The sequence below is a fragment of the Polypterus senegalus genome, chromosome 16 (genome assembly GCF_016835505.1).
Source record: "Polypterus senegalus isolate Bchr_013 chromosome 16, ASM1683550v1, whole genome shotgun sequence".
In the NCBI taxonomy this organism is placed as follows: Eukaryota; Metazoa; Chordata; class Cladistia; order Polypteriformes; family Polypteridae; genus Polypterus; species Polypterus senegalus.
The window spans coordinates 101,306,111-101,323,734 of NC_053169.1; the positions used below are offsets into that span (position 1 = coordinate 101,306,111).

At 42.6% G+C, this 17,624-nt stretch overlaps 1 protein-coding gene across 1 annotated transcript in view; it reads left to right on the forward strand.

Moving 5' to 3' along the window:
• The first annotated feature begins 8,251 nt into the window (after nucleotides 1–8,251).
• The window catches only part of hhipl2 (HHIP-like 2), a 29,113-nt gene continuing 19,740 nt past the window's right edge, over nucleotides 8,252–17,624 (forward strand). Inside the window, exons 1-2 of the mRNA XM_039738930.1 lie at nucleotides 8,252–8,319; nucleotides 12,272–12,757. Coding sequence (XP_039594864.1) covers nucleotides 12,422–12,757 — 336 coding nt within the window. The 5' untranslated portion in view covers nucleotides 8,252–8,319; nucleotides 12,272–12,421. The remainder of the gene's footprint in view (nucleotides 8,320–12,271; nucleotides 12,758–17,624) is intronic.

Consider the following 17,624-nt stretch of genomic DNA (forward strand, 5'->3'; position numbering starts at 1 on the left):
TGGTTTGCCAGGGTTGAGAAGGTGAACAAAAACCCGATGGCGAGCTGTTGGTGGCACTGCTGCACCCAGAGACGAGAAGCCAGCAATGGTGGGACTGTAAGTGTTGTCACAGCTGCAGCAGTCCTCCATTGTTGTTTTGCCGTGCGGGCTGATGGTGACAACACCCAGCATATGCGTATGGATTAAAAAAATACATGGATTCTGATCTAGCCGTTCTCATTCATGGCATATGGCCACAAATCGTATACGTATCCAATCAGGGACCACATGTCAAAGTGACTCAAATCTGATGTGAAAAGATTGCATTTCTATGTCCACGCAGCCCTGAAAACATAAGGCTTGTGTCGCATTCAGGCAAGAAACTGGACCGGAGTCACTTCAGCCCGGTAATGTGAACATAGCCATAGGATAGTAGGATGAACCGATTTCAGATCGATTTTTGGAATCTAAGGCACAGAGATTTAAGGTAGAAATACTACCACGCAGTTCAAAAATACAGGGTGAGCCAAAAAGAAGTACCACATTTCAAACGTTTATTCTACAAAAATGCTACAAGATAAAATTAAATTTCATTACGACACAAGAAAGGGGATGCAAAATAGAAAATTTTCACTGCGTTTTAAAAATGATGTCTTCAAGCTGGTGGACGTCATTAGCGATGCACACTTTGAGATGATTTCTGAATGCTCGCATGACTCGTTTTGCCATTTCAAGTGGAATAGTGTCCTTGAGGGCATCAAGGTTTTGAGGTTGGCGTGTGTAGACCTGTGACTTGAGATAGAAGAAGAAATCGCACAGAGTGAGATCAGGCGAACATGAAGGCCACCTGACATAGCTGCGCAGGGAGACCAACTTTCCAGGAAACATCTCCCGAAAAACACGCATGGATCTCCGCACAGGCTGTATGAGCTGTTACTCCAGCCATCCACCGCATCAATTTCTTCCACTTGGGGCCACAAAAAGTTCTCTAGCATTTCAATGTAATGTTCTGAAATGAAGGTGACCATTTCTCCCGCTTCCGCAAAAAAAAAATAAGGGCCTATAATGCCAAATTCTGTAATGGCGCACCAAACTGTAGCACGCTCACTGTGTGGGGGTCTCTAATGAAGTTCACGAAGGTTGGTTTCAGCCCAAAAGCGAACGTTTTGCTTATTTACGAAACCATTCAAATGGAAATGTGCCTCCTCGCTGCACATGATGATGGCATCTCGATGAACGGTTTGCAGAATGTTGGCGCACAACTCTCTACGGCTCTTCAGTCTCTCTAAAGTGAGTTCCTGCACTACCATCACTCTGTGTGAATGGAAATTAAGGTCCTCATGCAAAATCAAAGATGTGTTGGAAATGGCTAAGAAAGAAGTGTGCCGAACATCTAGGACAGGGGCCCTCAATCACAGTCCTGGAGGGCCGCAGTGGCTGTAGGTTTTTGCTCTAACCCAATTGTTTAATAAGAAGCCCTTATTGGTCAAGTGACACTTCTGCTTCACTTTAGTTGTTTTGCTCATTAAGATTTTGAACCCTTATTGCTTCTTTTAGTCTTAAACAGCTGGATTCTTGGTTCTTAATGGCTCCTAATTAGCAATAACATACAAATGACAAAAGAGACCAGCATTTCTCCATTTCTCTTGTTACCAATGACATCCGTGTGTATTTATCACTCACTATTGGGTTTAATGAAATACTTGGAAGGAAAGTGAAGAGAAAAAAGTGAAGGACTGAGAATTACTCGTCCATTTTAGCCTTCAAATCATTTGGATGATCTCCTTAGAAAGGGGAAGAAAATCAAGGATATGAGAATTACCTGACATGGCAGCGTTAAAGCCATGAAATTAAATTTTTGCAAGAATTGCTTTCTAATTAAGCAATATGGTTAGAACAAAAACCTGCAGCCACTGTGGCCCTCCAGGACTGGGATTGAGGACCCCTGGTCTAGGCGACCGCAAAATGGACGCCCTCATAGCTTGGATATTTGCAGTCCGAGGACGGCCTGAAGATTTTCTGTTCAGTGTTGTACCCGTCTGTCTAAATTTAGCCACCTACTGAAGAATTGTTTTCCAATTTGTGACGTCACCGTTGTGAGGAATGTTGAAGTGCGTTCGGAAGGTGCATTACGTAGTGATGATGAATTTGTTGTTTTTGAAGAACACTTTGACAGCGAAGGCACGGTGGACACCGGACCAAGGCCTGTGGACGATTGAAAACTACAAGGGATTCTCCTATCAAAGGACTCCCCCCACCACCCCACTACCTCGCGCAATGACCTTCAGAAACGGGGTACTTCATTTTGGCTCCCCCTGCATATTTCAGTAATGATGTTACAAAGTATTTGAAATAACAAACACAAACAGCATGGCAGACAGCCCAAGGTAGAGACTTTAGCAGCCCCAACTATAAGAATTTGCCGAGTTCATCTCCGCAGCTGCATCCAATTCAGCGCAGTTGGCATTCCTGACATAAACGAGGAGCAGAGGAGGCCGACGTGAGTGAAGCTGATGAGAAACCCATATGAAGCCGGCAACCAGTATGAATACAACAAACCAAGAGAACCTGACGTGCAAGGCCTGGGCTCCATTTTATTATCCAACACCAGTCTATCGAATCAGATGTACGGTGCCTGCAGACGCCCTGGATGGTCCTCATGAGGCCACTTTGAAAAGCCCCGACGTATCTGCTGTGTTTAAGAAGCATTCCAAGCAAACATTTTAATGACTCATTATACACATATGGAGTGCTTTAACGTATATAAAGTCCCTCTTGGTTTTTTTTTTTTATTGTGGACTTTCAAAGAACTTCAAACGATCAGAGCATACAGAGAAAATAAGAAGCAGAGAGCGGAGAATTCTGGGCGACTTTCAGGCTCAAACGATAGCATTGTTTTGTTGCTTTTTGAAGTCGGATTGACTGGGGTGGACCGACGAGTGTCTACAGATGCTTGGAGTAACATAATAAAAATTAAGTTGTTAGGAGGAGCGGTGACCTTCGCGATTAAATCCTAAAACGGCCTGTGCACTTGCTGGAAGCATCAGCCTCAAGTTGAGGAAGGGAGACCTCTTCTAGTTATTTTACAAAAGCATAATATGGACCCACTTAAGCTAAGTCAAGGTCGTGGGGGGGCTGGAACCAATGGCACTGAGCATAGGAGAAAACGGAAATAAGTGTGGAAGGACCACGATGAGCAGTTGTTCAGCCAGCTCAAGTTCTTGGGGTTCCATCATCGGCAAATTTATATCAAGGGCCGTGCAGATGGTAGGAGTCATCCTGGAGAGACAGGATGTTGAGATTGTGTGTCCTGGTTGGTTCTTTCAGGCTTTCTACAGATGCACACGAATCCTGGACTTTCACAATAGAATTGCAGCGGAACATCCAAGCAGTGGAGTTGAGGTCCTACTAGACTGTTGCATGGATTTCATACTTCAGCTGTGTCACCAACGACAAGATCCATAGCCTCATTCAACGACAGTCAGGCAGGAAGATGGTGGTAAAGAGGATACTGTATAGAGGAGAAAGTTAAAGTGGTCTGGTCATGCCCCAAGATCTGAGAACCTCTTCAAGACAGACTTGCCAGGAACTGTCCAGAGGAAAAAGGAAGAAGAAAACGACAAAGAAAAGAGTGGCTGGACAACATCTCTGAGATGATCCAGAAGATGTCAAAATATTGGCACTCAACCTGCAACTGTGGTGACAACTGGTTGATTATTTAGAGGTGTCGTGTCCCCACCAGGAGGTGCATCTACCATCGGGCTGTTCAGGATCCATGATGGCACGGGGCCCTTTTCAGTAAGATCCCACCCAAACTGATGCAGTAATTGTGCACTGAAAAGATCAACAGGAAAGCCCCAACCTAGATCGATGAAACGATCAAGTGTCCCAGAGTCGAAATTAGAATCTTTTTAGAACAATCTGGATGAAAATAGGCTATTCAGGTCAATAAAGCTTGACAGTCCTGTCCACGTAATTTCTCCAAAATAACATCAGGTTGAGTTTTGAGAGTCTCTAAAGTCCTACTCTCCACCCACCAAACCAGTTGGTCTCTTATTCCATGTGTCTGTGCTCCTCTTCCTAATGTTTGCGTGAAATTTAACCCTTAGCAAGTTTCCAATGGTGTCCTTGTGTTCTTGTTGAACTTATTTTAAAGTCACCATCCTGATCCACTGGTCTGATTCCCTTCATAATTAAACATTTCAGTCAGTTTTAGTCTCCTTTTGCTTAAATTGACCTCATAACTTGTTCCCAGAAGCACCTGGGCCCACCTTGCCTTTATAGCTACTGGATTGGAAGTGGTAGAGTCAGTTGTCCACAATGGGCATCTGCTCAGAGCCTTGACTGGCAAAATAGATTGAGGAGTCAGCGATCGCGCCCCATGGTGTCCCTGGGTGGCAGGGCTTACCTCTGATGAACCCAGAAGGTGACCCTCTGACACACATGGGTGACAATGCACTGATGGAGAGAATTGGCGAACTTCCTATTGACATCACCTGGGCCTCGTGTATAATGCAGTGCGTAGAATTCACACTAAAACGTGGCGCACGGACAAAATTGGAAATGTGCGTACACAATGGTTTGTGCTGCCGTGCGTGGCTTAATGCTAACTTTAGTTTTTATACATCGCGACGTGAGCGTGGAAGTGGGCGTACGCAACATTTTTGGGTATACGTACCATTTATACATGAATTAAGTCTGGGACTCTGGTCCTGCAAAGCTGCCATGTTAACCTCCGCTCCACCTCTTTTAAGGTTTAGTTACGTATCTGTATTCAGTGGGATTGTATCTCAAGTGTGCAGACACTTGGAGTTCACTTAACTGTCCCTTTCATGTGTTAGTTTCAGATTTACTTTCTCTGTCATTTTGCACAGACACAGGCTCAACAAATAACGTCTCCATTAACTGTCTGCTCATCTTTGCATAGGAGACAGGGCATCATAACCGAACTGGCTTAGCTCGGAAATGAAATGACCTCGATGCATCCCGAAGTGGAGCAGCAAATGTGCGGCTATCTGGATCTCTTATCGGAAACATCAGCGACTTTTTTTGAGATGTGAAACTCTTCAAATGTTATGCAGCCCCATAGATGTCGAGCAAAAAAAAGAAAAAATCTGTTGAAACGAAATACATAACTCAGCATTTGAACAGTTTATTTTTATTTTTTTCTTATTTCAGTAGCGTTTTATTTTTCCTGGTATGCAGTATAGAGAACCGGAACATTGAAAGTATAGCCAGCCAGTAGTTCTAGCTTATTCTACACTGTTCAGTTTCACTATCAACTAGATTTTAAACTTAACTTTTCACCACTGCCTCTGGAATATCATTTTCTCAGAGAAATTTCCGTAAATCCATTCTCGTAACTTCTGCTTTTGAAACTTGTTTCAGGACTCCTCAAAAGAACCACTCCAACTGTGGTGGTCTTCCAACTATTTCGTCTTCTGGTTCATTGCTTTTAACACACACCTTACAGTTCACTGACCTGCAAGGGGGGAAAAAAGTAATATGGAATGGGGTTCCGAACTACTGAAATAAGAGTCAGGGAAACAAAAATAATCCATTCCAACGAGTTACGTCAGTTGTTTGAATGGATTTAGTTTTTTTTTTTTTTTTGTCACGAATTTCGATCTCCGGTTTTCGACAGATCTCGATGTTTTAGGGTTCCCTGATACCGAAAACTTTGATATCTTGATGATGGATGTGTGTGTCTGTCTATGTGTCACAGTTTCTCGAGAGCTAAAACGGCTGGATGGAAAAATACCAAACTCGATACTTAAGTCTGTTACGAGATGACGATGTGCTGATTCATTTTTGAGCCAAATCATACAAGAGAAAGAGACACTCCAGAGGAACCCTCAAATACCGTAATTCTGAAATTCATTATGAATTCTTCTCATCAATTGCTAGCATAATGACCTCTTTTATGATCAGAAAGATCAACATCAGAGCGGTAAATAATTACTGAAATGTTCTAGAGTAGTTTGTGTAACTTGGTTCCTAAGGCCCAAAGCCTACTGACGCTCACGTCTAAATTTTCTTTTTTTTGCTTGACACCTACTGGGCTCCCTAATATAAAGTTTTTCATAAATAATGTTTATAGTGGAAAATACCAAACATCCAACACTTTGAATAAAGTTCAGAAATTGTACTAACTGATATAAACACTTAGCTGGGAGAGTGAAAGGGTCCATAGGAAACGGGAGAGGGGAATGCCCAGTAGATGGGAGGAGTCGAAAGAGTCGAGCAGGAATCATGTGGAGCTATCAGAGAACCAAGAAAATCACTCAAGGAGCTGAAGTTGTGCTCCAGGAACGAGATGAGGGTCAAAACTGGGATCTCAATTCTAATGTACACTTAGACCCAATCACTAAACGCAAGTCGAAGCCAAAAGGGACACAGAAAACAAACTTCTCCTGCTAACTCCCTTCATTTGTCCTTAATGACACTAAATGGTGTGGTGTTTTTAAAGTGAATCGGAGTGCTTTGATGTTGATTACAGCACTTCGCCATTTCAGGTAGGGGTCATTTGTCATGGCAGTACCTCAGCATATAACCACCAATGGAAGTCGTCAATACCAGTAATAAGAAATGGTAAAAAATGGTGATGCTTGTGGTAAGTACCCAAATCAAGATGGTGCTACAGCAATCTCACCACAAAATAGAGAAAACTCTTTACAACCCACCGAAAATTTATATCAGAAAAGTGAAATCGAAGGTTATTTTGAAAATTAACAAACCTCTGGCAACTGATCGGCGGTGGAGATTTTCATGGGGTCCCAGGCACCATCAGGAAGATCCTTAGGAAACGAAACATCTCCGACAAGATTTATCTCTTCTATTCAAATATATGAACCATGAAAAGCAACAGAATTGAACTGCGGATGTTATGATTTGGAGTCCCAAAACACTTCCAATAAGGCCCACACGAGGGGGGTTTACCATCCAAGCCCTGGCTAGATATGAAAGCAAATGCAGGGTCTTTATTTAATAAGATGCCTCGGTTATGTTCCATGCATTTTGTGGGTGGTCCACCTGCCAGTCACAGCCATCTGTCCTGTAAATCTGGAGGGTCTCTCACAGTTCTTGGTGGTTCATTCAGATGCGTCTGGGTGTTATGGGGAGTTTCTGTGTTTCTTCTGTGCTAATTAATGGGCTGCAAACCGTGGAATTCCCACTAAATGCGACTCATACACTCCCACTGGTTGCGTCCCTACCCTTTGTGCTCACCCCCCTTCCACCTCGGTACTACTGTGGTCGGGCGTCTTGGTGGATTATATATAGAAAAGCAGACAAAACCGCACAGAGCAATGAAAAGTCTACATGAGTCACAGGTGCATCTGGACTGTGTAAAGACGACGACTCGAGTGACGAGTTGGAGGTGGGCACATGAGCGGGCAGTGCATACTGAGCAAGAAATCAGCAGACTAGCATGACGGAGGGAGCTGAATGGACGTCCTTCTCCTCTCCTCCCGTTCTACACTCCGCGCCATGCCCCCCATCCCTCCGTCTGGCAAGAGAAGGCGCGAGGGTGGTCTGCCAGTTTTCAGTCACCGACGATTGTGTGTTGGTTCATTCCGTGCATTGTTACAATGTTGCTTTTCTTGCTGATTTATTACATTACCGATTTTTCAAATATTACTTTTCTCCCTGTGCTTAAAAATCATTAAAAAACCGACCTGATTATGCGGCGTAATGTACGGCGCGGGTTGGCTAGTAGGAATAAATTTTATTAAGGTTTCAAAAAAACGTTAGGGGGGTGCGATTAAAACTGTTATGAAAACTCGGGTCGCAAATAATTGAAGGTTGAGAAACTCTGGTCTAAGCACATCGTTTATGCCTTTTGTGCTCCATGTCGCTTCCCTGTTTGGTGGGGCGCTGGAAATAAAACTGTAAAAATGAAATGAAGTTCTGTGTCTGCCCTTGTCACAGGTTGGGTGGGTCATTTTTTCCCATGTGGTAGTCAAGTATTTTTTGGGCCTTGTGTGCATTGAGACAGCATATCTAACTCAACTAAAATAGATTTTACCTCCAGACATTTATTTCTGTAAAGGAAACACTCGGACTGTTAAAGACTTCTGAAAAGATGAAACCTGGAGAAAGCTAAAAGGTCATTTGCTTGTGGGCATTTTTGTTAGAGGGAACGCCATGTGGTCTCCTGAGTTTTTTTTTTTTACTTTTTTTAACTAAAGTAGTGAAAACAGCCCAGAGCTTATGGAGTGATAAGGCTGCAGGGTGCCACCGAGGAAGGAGAGAGTCGAGATTGTACCACATGGACAATTCACAGCCTTGAAGGAACAAAGGATTGGATTACTCTGCGAGAATTTCTTCATAGCCTCTGAGGTAACAGAACCCACACGTCTCTATTGTCTGACTGTTAAAATTGGCAGGAGTTTCAAAATATTTCTTCTAAAACCCCCAAATTATGATGATTAATAGGGTAATTGGATTCACCCAACACTGATACCTTAATCCAAGGGTAGGAGAAGTTCCACATTGCTTGGTTAGGTCAGGGTCAGGTTGGGGAGCCTGCACTGGTACAGCGAGTTGTCACACCCATCACACCCAAAACACCTCGGGATCCTGGTTGGCAACCCCCTAGGCAGACACATGGTCCAGTCCCACCCTCTGAAAATGATCCTCTATCTGCCACAGCCTGGTGTTATGTAGGCCTCCCATTGGCCTGGTCCTCAACAAAGAGGATCCTGTGAACTGGATCACCCTTGGGGCCGTAGTGCCGTCACTGATGTTCCCTCACACTGCAGGTCATGTGCCTCATTCGGGACTCCATGAGCAACACAAAGTCAAACCAGCGGGACCCAAGGACTCTCTGAAGAGCCACATATGAAAGAGTCCAGTCTTCGTCTCAGGTCACTGGATAGCGTCCATGTCTCACAAACATGAAGCACCAGGACTCTAAAGACTTGGACCTTCGTCCTTTTGCAGATATCAGGAACGCCACACACCCTTTTCCATGACCTCATGACCCCCCCATGCTCTCCGAATCCGACTACTCACTTCATAGGAAGAGTCACATGACACATGAATGTCACTGCCGAGGTAAGTAAACTTCTCAATGACGAGGTTGACGCTCTCTCCGCAGACAGACACACTGCTGATGGCCGTGACCAAGAGGTCATTAAAGGCCTCATTGCTTGGGTGGCTTTTAATCTGTTGAAATAAAACAGAATGCCTGTCTGTCTGCGCAGGCCAGACATGCGAGGATACCGAGGAAAGGCGCTGACGTGAGGCACGAGGTAGCAAATATTTTTAAATGTATTCTGTTCGTTGTCTCGAAAGGTAACATAGCTAGTAATAAAGAACATCATTTATTTTTACTAGTATTATTATTAGTAGTAGTATTAATAATCCCTCCTCTGATCGCTTGGCGGTATGCTGGGGTGTCCACCAGAGGTCACCCAGACCTCTCCGGCTTTGAATTCAGCTTGTTGTCCAGCTGAGGACTAGCTGGAGTGCCATCTTCTCGACCTTTGGGTTTGTCCAGCTCTTCTTGGCACCCGGTCTTGATGGTTCCCAGATTTGTCCTCTTGTTCCACAGACTTTGATCTCCAGATCTTTAGTCTCGATGATCTTCTCTGCTCCCTTGTTCACCTGGGATCGCCACATCGATGAGGACGCACGACTTGTTCTTCTTGTCATGGAACACGATGTCTGGCCTATTGGCAGTGATGGTACGGTCTGTGGGAATAGTCTCGTCCCCCATGATGACCACCATGTCTGGTGTACGTATAATGATGCAGTGCCCAATGCTGGTACATGCTGACCTTGTTGTGCACCTTTGGGGTCAGTACATGGCATCTGGATGCTGTGTGGCTGATGGTCTCCTCATCTTCACCATTAGTATTATGAGTATTATTATTCTGAATCCTTCAATTCATTACATTATATATCAATCAATAAAACAATCCGTCTGAGATTTCATGTTCCTGCTGTATAATAGCGCTAATTGGAAACTATTATTTATTTAATTTAAAAAAAATATTTGAAATCTTTAGAGCTTTAGTTAAATTACGGCTATCGGTTCATTTCTGGTCCAGGGCTTAATACCTGAACCCTCAATCAGGAAGACATAAGAAATTAAAACCGAATCCATGAACAAATCTGGCTGGGCTCCGCGTGTTTCATTTTCTTTTCTTTTCTATTTATTCCACGACTATCTGTTTGGTACTCACCCTGAAGTAATTACTTCCATGTCTTTTACCTTGTCGGCACTTCACTCAGAAATAAACGCTACCACAAGTCGAGCGATTTACGCTTGTGCTCCCACTCCGCCTACCAGATCCAGTGGCCGCAGGGAGGATTCTTGGGGTCAGCGACCCTTTCCAAGCCGCATTGTGACCACCGAAACTTAACCCTGCATGGTCGCCGAGATCAGGAAGGCATTTTGTGACCTACAGGTGCAGAAGCTTCTTTCTTCACAGGCGCTGTTTTCTTATTTTTGGTGTGTGCGGCCTGAGTGTCACTCTTTACAACTTGTGGTGAAGCTGAAATCCATCCATCCATCCATCCATCCAACCAACCCACTATATCCTAACTACAGGGACATAGGGATCTGCCAGAGCCAATTCCAGGGCACAAGGCAGGAAGCAAACCCTGGGCAGGGTGTCAGCCCACCGCAGGGCACCAGGGCACACACACCCACACACACCAAGCACACACTAGGGACAATTTAGAATCGCCAATGCACCTAACCTGCCTGTCTTTGGACTGTAGGAGAAAACCCACGCAGAAGTGAACCCGGGTCTCCTAACTGCGAGGCAGCAGCGCTACCCACTGCGCCACCATGCCGCTCAAGCTGAAATCCAGTTTGAGAAAAACAAAACTTAAAAAATGAAGAAACCCAACCAGTAATATATCTACTGTTAGGCTTGTGTCAGGTTTGTAATAGTTAGATAACTGAAGGTAGTTTATGAAAGAGTGAGAGAGAGAGAGGTGAAAGGCACTATATAACATAAATAGACATGAAAAAAGAGTAGAGAGATGTTAAAGGCACAATATGAGATATAGAGAGATATAGAGATAGAAATGAAAGACACTGTATAGTTAACACACACAGTAAATGTAAGAGGCACGATGTAGAAGAGAGAGATACAGTATAGCTAGATAAGTCACTATAAGATAGATAGAAATGAAAGACACTATATAGTTGATAGACATAAAGGGACCGATATGAGAGAGAGAAGACCAAATATAATAGGCATGAAAGGTGCTATATAGTCGTCACAATAAAAGATACGTGCACAGGTAATTGTGAAAGGCACCACTTAGATAGACAAAAATGAAAGACACTATATAGTTGAAAAATAGATATATATAGGGATTGATATGAGTGAGAGATAAGGAAAAATATGATAAATGAGAAAGGTATTATATAAGAGGTAGATAAAAGATACAATATAGTTGATAAATAGACGTGTAAGGCACGATTAATGAGACAGACAGACATATGTGAAAGGCACTACATAATAGTCTGATATGTAGATAGACAGAAATGAAAGACACTATATAGTTGATAGATCGGAAAGGCACGATGTAGACAAACGGAGAGAAATTAAGGACGCTATATAAAAAAAGACAAAGATGTGAAAGGCACCATATAACAGAGGTTAATATAGTACACATGTAAAATGTATGCACCACAACAAGTCCTTGCCAGCGCATAGTGATGCAGAAGGGCATAAAAAGGATAAAATATAATAAAATGGATGTGGTATGATAAAAACTGATCGATAAAATTGACCAATGTCGAATAATTAATCTTTTTCATTTTTATTTATAAGGGTCACTGGGTACCTGCTGGTATTTTGTTATTTGGGCCTGGTAAGCAACACCATCACCCACACGGTCGTAGCGGGCGGCACAGTGGGTAGCGCTGCTACTTTGAGTACAAATGCTGTGGTTGTGCGTGCATGTTCTCCCCTTCTCTGAACGCCCATGCCAACCCCAAAAACCTGCTGGATAAATTAATAGGCAATGTCGAGTTGTCCCCCTGGTCGCAGTGCGTGGACTCGTCACCAGTGCCGGCGGGATAGGGTGCGGACCTCATCGATGCCGGATTGGATGAATGAAGGGTGTTGCATTATGCTAATTTGTTATTATTATTATTTATAGCGCATTGCTAATGTGTCCAGAGCGCACTGTACGCCCATATGCACTGCTAGTTTGGTGTTTGAAAAGTTTTTTTTTATACATTTATTTTTTAATTTTTAATTTCTCCGAGTTCAGGAGAAATAAGCAAATATTATAAAAGAAAAAAGACGTTTTTTTTTCTTAGGAGGTCGTGCAAATCAAGCAGGTTCTGAAGGGTCCTCGCTCCTTCAATGACGTGTGAAATACCAATGAAAGCTCACGTCCTCAGCCAGCCCACAAAAACCCCATTGAGAAGAAGGCAAACAGCGAATTGTAGCGGCGTTATAAAGCCGAGATGACGAGGACTGGAGACCTCAGTGGTCCTCGGGTCAGACCTCCGCGCTCCTCAGCGGGGACACTCAAGCCGCACGTCAAGCCAGCCTGCCTGCTCTCCTCGGCTCTGCTCCTATTAATGGTGGCAGGGGCAGCGGGGCATCCTCAGTGTCTGGACTTCCGACCGCCCTTTAAACCCCCGTACCATTTGGAGTTCTGCACCGAGTATGAAAAGTTTGGCTGCTGTGATCAGAAGCAAGACAACGGGATCGCCGAGAGCTACTGGAATATCATGGACGTCATCGGTCTGGAGGGGCACGATCTGTGCGGGGGCTTCGTCAAGGACATCCTCTGCCAGGTGAGAGTGCGGCTTTGGCCAACCGGGTCCATTGTGTGTGCGTGCGCGCGTCTAAACCGTTCTGTCCCGAACGCTCAAGGCGTTTGTACTCCCCGTCGCACGTCGTCCGAACCGGACAATGGCATTTAATGTTACAGGACAAACTTGGAATGTCTGTTTGTTTGTTTGTTTGTTTGTTTTCTTTAAGGTCACGTGAATGAGATTACATGGCATGCAGTTAACGTGTCAAGAAGGCTATTTAGAATGAAATTAACAGAGTCGTCCGAAAACTCAACAATAACCAACCACGAAACGAATGCCTTTAATGAGAAGTGCGACGAGGCGTAATTCATACGTTCTTGTGCTTTAGCAGCAGGAGGTTTGACAGAAAATTTATAGGCGTTTAATTTCATTTGATATTTTCAAGCGCCGATTTGAACAAATTTTTATTTTGCATTTTATTTAGATGATAGTATTTAACACTAGACACAATTCCAAAATGTGAACTATATATATAACATAACATTATATGTACACTATACAAATATATGAATTTATATATATATATATATATATATATATATATATATATATATATACACACACACACATTTATAGATACAATATATATATATCATCCATACACTATATAAACATTACACGTACACTGTACATATATATGCACTATATTTACATGTCTATATACTATATAAACACTATATGTACATATATACATCCATCCATCCATTATCCTACCCGCTATATCCTAACTATAGGGTCACAGGGGTCTGCTGGAGCCAATCCCTGCCAACACAAAGCGCATGGCAGGAAACAAACCCCGGGAAGCCCACCACAGGGCGCACACACACACACTAGGGACAATTTAGAATCACCAGTGCACCTAACCTTCATGTATTTAGACTTTGGGAGGAAACCCGGAGGAAAGCCACCCAGACACGGGGAGAACCTGGGAAGCGAACCTGAGTCTCCTAACTGTGAGGCAGCAGCGCTACCCACTGTGCCACCGTGCCACCCCGCCACCACATATATTCATCTATACACTATATATACATATCTATACATTATAAGTACATTATACAAATATATGCATTATATATATTCACTACATGCATACTATACATATATATGCACTATATATACATATGTATACTATGATATATGCATATATGAACATATATACATGTGCACATATACTGTATATATATATATATATATATATATATATATATATATATATATATATATACACACATGGGCTCTGAGCCCTTCACTGCTTACACATTTTATGTTGCAGTCTTGTGCTAAAATCCTTTCAATTAATTTTTTCCCTCATCAAGCAACACTCAGCATCCCAGAATCATAAAGTGATAAGAGGCATTTAGACATTTTTGCAGATTTATCCAAAATATAAAGCCTTGACACACGTGCTCAGACCCTCTAATCATATATATATATATATATATATATATATATATATATATATATATGAAACATAATAACAAGGACAAATAATAGCTAATCAATCAATCAAATGATATGAAACAAAATAAATGAATAATTAAAAGTAACAAATAAATAAATGAATACATGGACGGATGGACTGATAAATAAGTAAATAAATAAATAAATGATTATCGTTCAGGTATGTGAAAATGGTATTTCAAAATAAACTCAACGAATGTTCTGGGAGGAAACACTGAAATGGCCGATAACAGTGGGCAATAAAGACCCCCAGAGGCACTTCTGAGCACACTGTGTTTGAATGAACCTGCGGCTCAAAGTGTTCTGAGAGAGAGGGCACATCCTGGAGGGGATGAAGGGGACTTATCATGATGGCATCCAATTCTGCCCCCATCCACTTTTCTACAACAGCTTCCAGTGTGTCCTTGGTTGGCACTATGATGGCGCAGGCCCTCCTGATAAGTTTGTTAAGGCCTTGTATGTTTTTTGAACTCAAGCTGTGCTTTCCCTGGAGGCTACAATATAGACCACCCCACTGGCTACTATGGACTTGTAGAACATTTCCAGCAGCCTACTGCACACATTAAAACCCCAGAGTCTCCTTAGCAAGTCCAGTCTGCTAGACCCTCCTTGTCCAGCATCACTGTTTTGTCAGACCAGTCCAGTTTGTTGTTTTTATGGATCCCCCAGGTACCTGTAATTCTGCACCACTTCCACATCCCCATGCACGGATGGTGTCAGGTCCATCACCAGCTCTTCTCTTTTGCTGATGTTGAGCTGCAGGTTGTTGTCCTGGCCTTCACAACCTTCCTGTACTTAAACTCATCTCCATCATTAATGCCTCCTGTGATGGGCGAATCATCTGAAGGTGTCTGAAGATGGCAAGTATGGGTTTTGTTCTGGACGTGTGTTGTTTAGAGGGTGAACAGGAAGGGAGGCAGGGCAGTTCCCTGAGAGTTCAAGAAACGCCAAATGAGAGCCCTACTAAGGAAACGTCCAAACAATGTGTCATCAGAGACGTACGCGGCCCTGGCACTCTAATTATGGTGCCTCTCAGAGTCGCCCCGGCTTTAGATGAGTGTTGCTCTTTAAAGTCTGTAAGCCTCAGATCAAAGAATATCTGCTCATCTTCAGCTCATCTTAAACTGAATCATTGACATGACAGCAACACCTGGAGATCTTTATAATTAGACATCCCAAGGGCTTCTTGTGCTAAAGACCCTGCAATTTGTGACGGCGTTACTGATAGACGGTCGCAGTCCGAGCACAGGCTGCCACTTGGCTGAGTGACAAAGCGTCTGCTCCTTACTGTTTGTAAACCACAAAGAAACGAATTGGTAACCGAAGAACTGCTCGTAATCTGCAGCACACCTGTGGAGCCACGAGTTGTACTGCCATCGGCTTTAAGAGAAACCCTTTTGCTACTCATTCATGTAGTCCTTCAAACTCTTCTTACTGTAAAGGCCTTCTCCATTTTAATCACTTAGTTAAAGTCTTGACCCTGCTGGCCTGCAATTTCCAAACATCCATCTCTCTGTCTACCAGCCCTCTTGTAAGTCATTCATTCATTTGTTCACTTCTTCATTTTAAACATTTACTTATAGCTCTCACATATCTTAATAGAAAGGTGTTTCAGCCACTTAGTCCTTCAAACGTCTGCTAATCCAAAGATTTTCATCTCTCTTATTATAAATACACTTGTAAGCGATTTACTTACTTGAAATGTTACCTCATAACTCCCAGACCTCCATCCTTCTTATTATGAAAGCTTTTGTTATTGAATCGCTTATTATCTTATCGTGCCAACTATGCTATCTATCTATCTATCTATCTATCTATCTATCTATCTATCTATCTATCTATCTATCTATCTATTGAATCCTGCCAACTACGCTATCTATCTATCTATCTATCTATCTATCTATCTATCTATCTATCTATCTATCTATCTATCTAATCCTGCCAACTATGCTATCTATCTATCTATCTATCTATCTATCTATCTATCTATCTATCTATCTATCTATCTACTATGCTATCTATCTATCTATCTATCTATCTATCTATCTATCTATCTATCTATCTATCTATCTATCTATCTATCTATCTATCTATCTCTTTCTTTCTTACTACAAACACCATTGCAAGCCTTTCATTCATTCATTCACTCATTCACTCTCTCTCACTTCTTCATTTTAATCATTTACTTACAGCGCTTGAATTCCCATCTATCTTCCTCTAAAGGTCTTTACGTTCCACTCGTTTCGCTCACCCTATACACTTCTCTCAATACTTGTGCGTTTAGTTCTCTATCAGTATTTCTCTATCGGTATTTTAATGGGAAGACCAGTCAAAAACTGGAAAATCAAGCCACTCTTTTGTTAAAAACCAAAAGCAATCGTGAAAACAGAAGTTGAAGAGGTAGCTAAAGGGTTGTTGCCAGAACGGTGGAAACAAAAAAAAAAGACAAACAAGAAAGAGTACAGAAGCTGTTCAGACAAAGCTTGCTGCCTTGAGTAACGTGTTAACATTCTCCGTAATCCGCTAGAGGCCTCATCCTTAGTACCTCGACTTTGATCGTAACAACAATACAGTAATGCCAAAATGGTGGTGTCCATAGTTTGGACAACATGAGGCCCAAAATGTACAAAGTTGTAGCACAAATACCGTATTTACTTGTGTACCATGCGCCCTCGTGTAAGACGTGCAGCCCAATTTTTACAAAGAAAATCGCGAAAATCGTTTTGCCCTGTGTACGACACGTGTTATGATTGTATAGGAAGCGTTTACAGAGAGAGAAAGCGCGATCGAGAGAGAGCGCGAGAGCACGAGAGTGCGTGAAAAAGCAAGCGAGAGAGAGAGAGCGCGAGTGAGCGAGCCTAAGCAGAAGAAGAAGTAAAATTACATTTCCCCGTGTATGATGCGCACCTGATTTTCTAATGCAAATTTTCGTGAAAAAATGTGAGCGTAGTATACGTGTAAATACAGTAATCCATAAATGTGTATTTCAAAGGTCAAGAATACATATTTTCCAAGATTTGTCTCCCGTTACTACAATGCAAAATGAGGATTTCAGTAAATAAGAACCTTTGAAACCAAGAAGTAAGCCTATGAGTCCAGAGTGTTGCTGGAAATAACAAAAGCAATCCAAAATAAACAAGTCCCCTAAAACACAAACCCAGAAAGTGAAGTCAGAAACAGAGCGGAAGGTCTACAAAAGTCCAGTAAGTTCCCAAGAAAGCTCCTTAATATCACCAAAGAAACTCGTAATGTACGTACGTTCAGTGAAGTACAGCGGACTACTTGTTACCTCAGCCTTTACGGGGCTAACGGTGGCCCCTTGATGGCGATAGGCAGGTGGCCCCGCCTCCTAAGGACCCACTTATAAAACACAGCAGACACATCG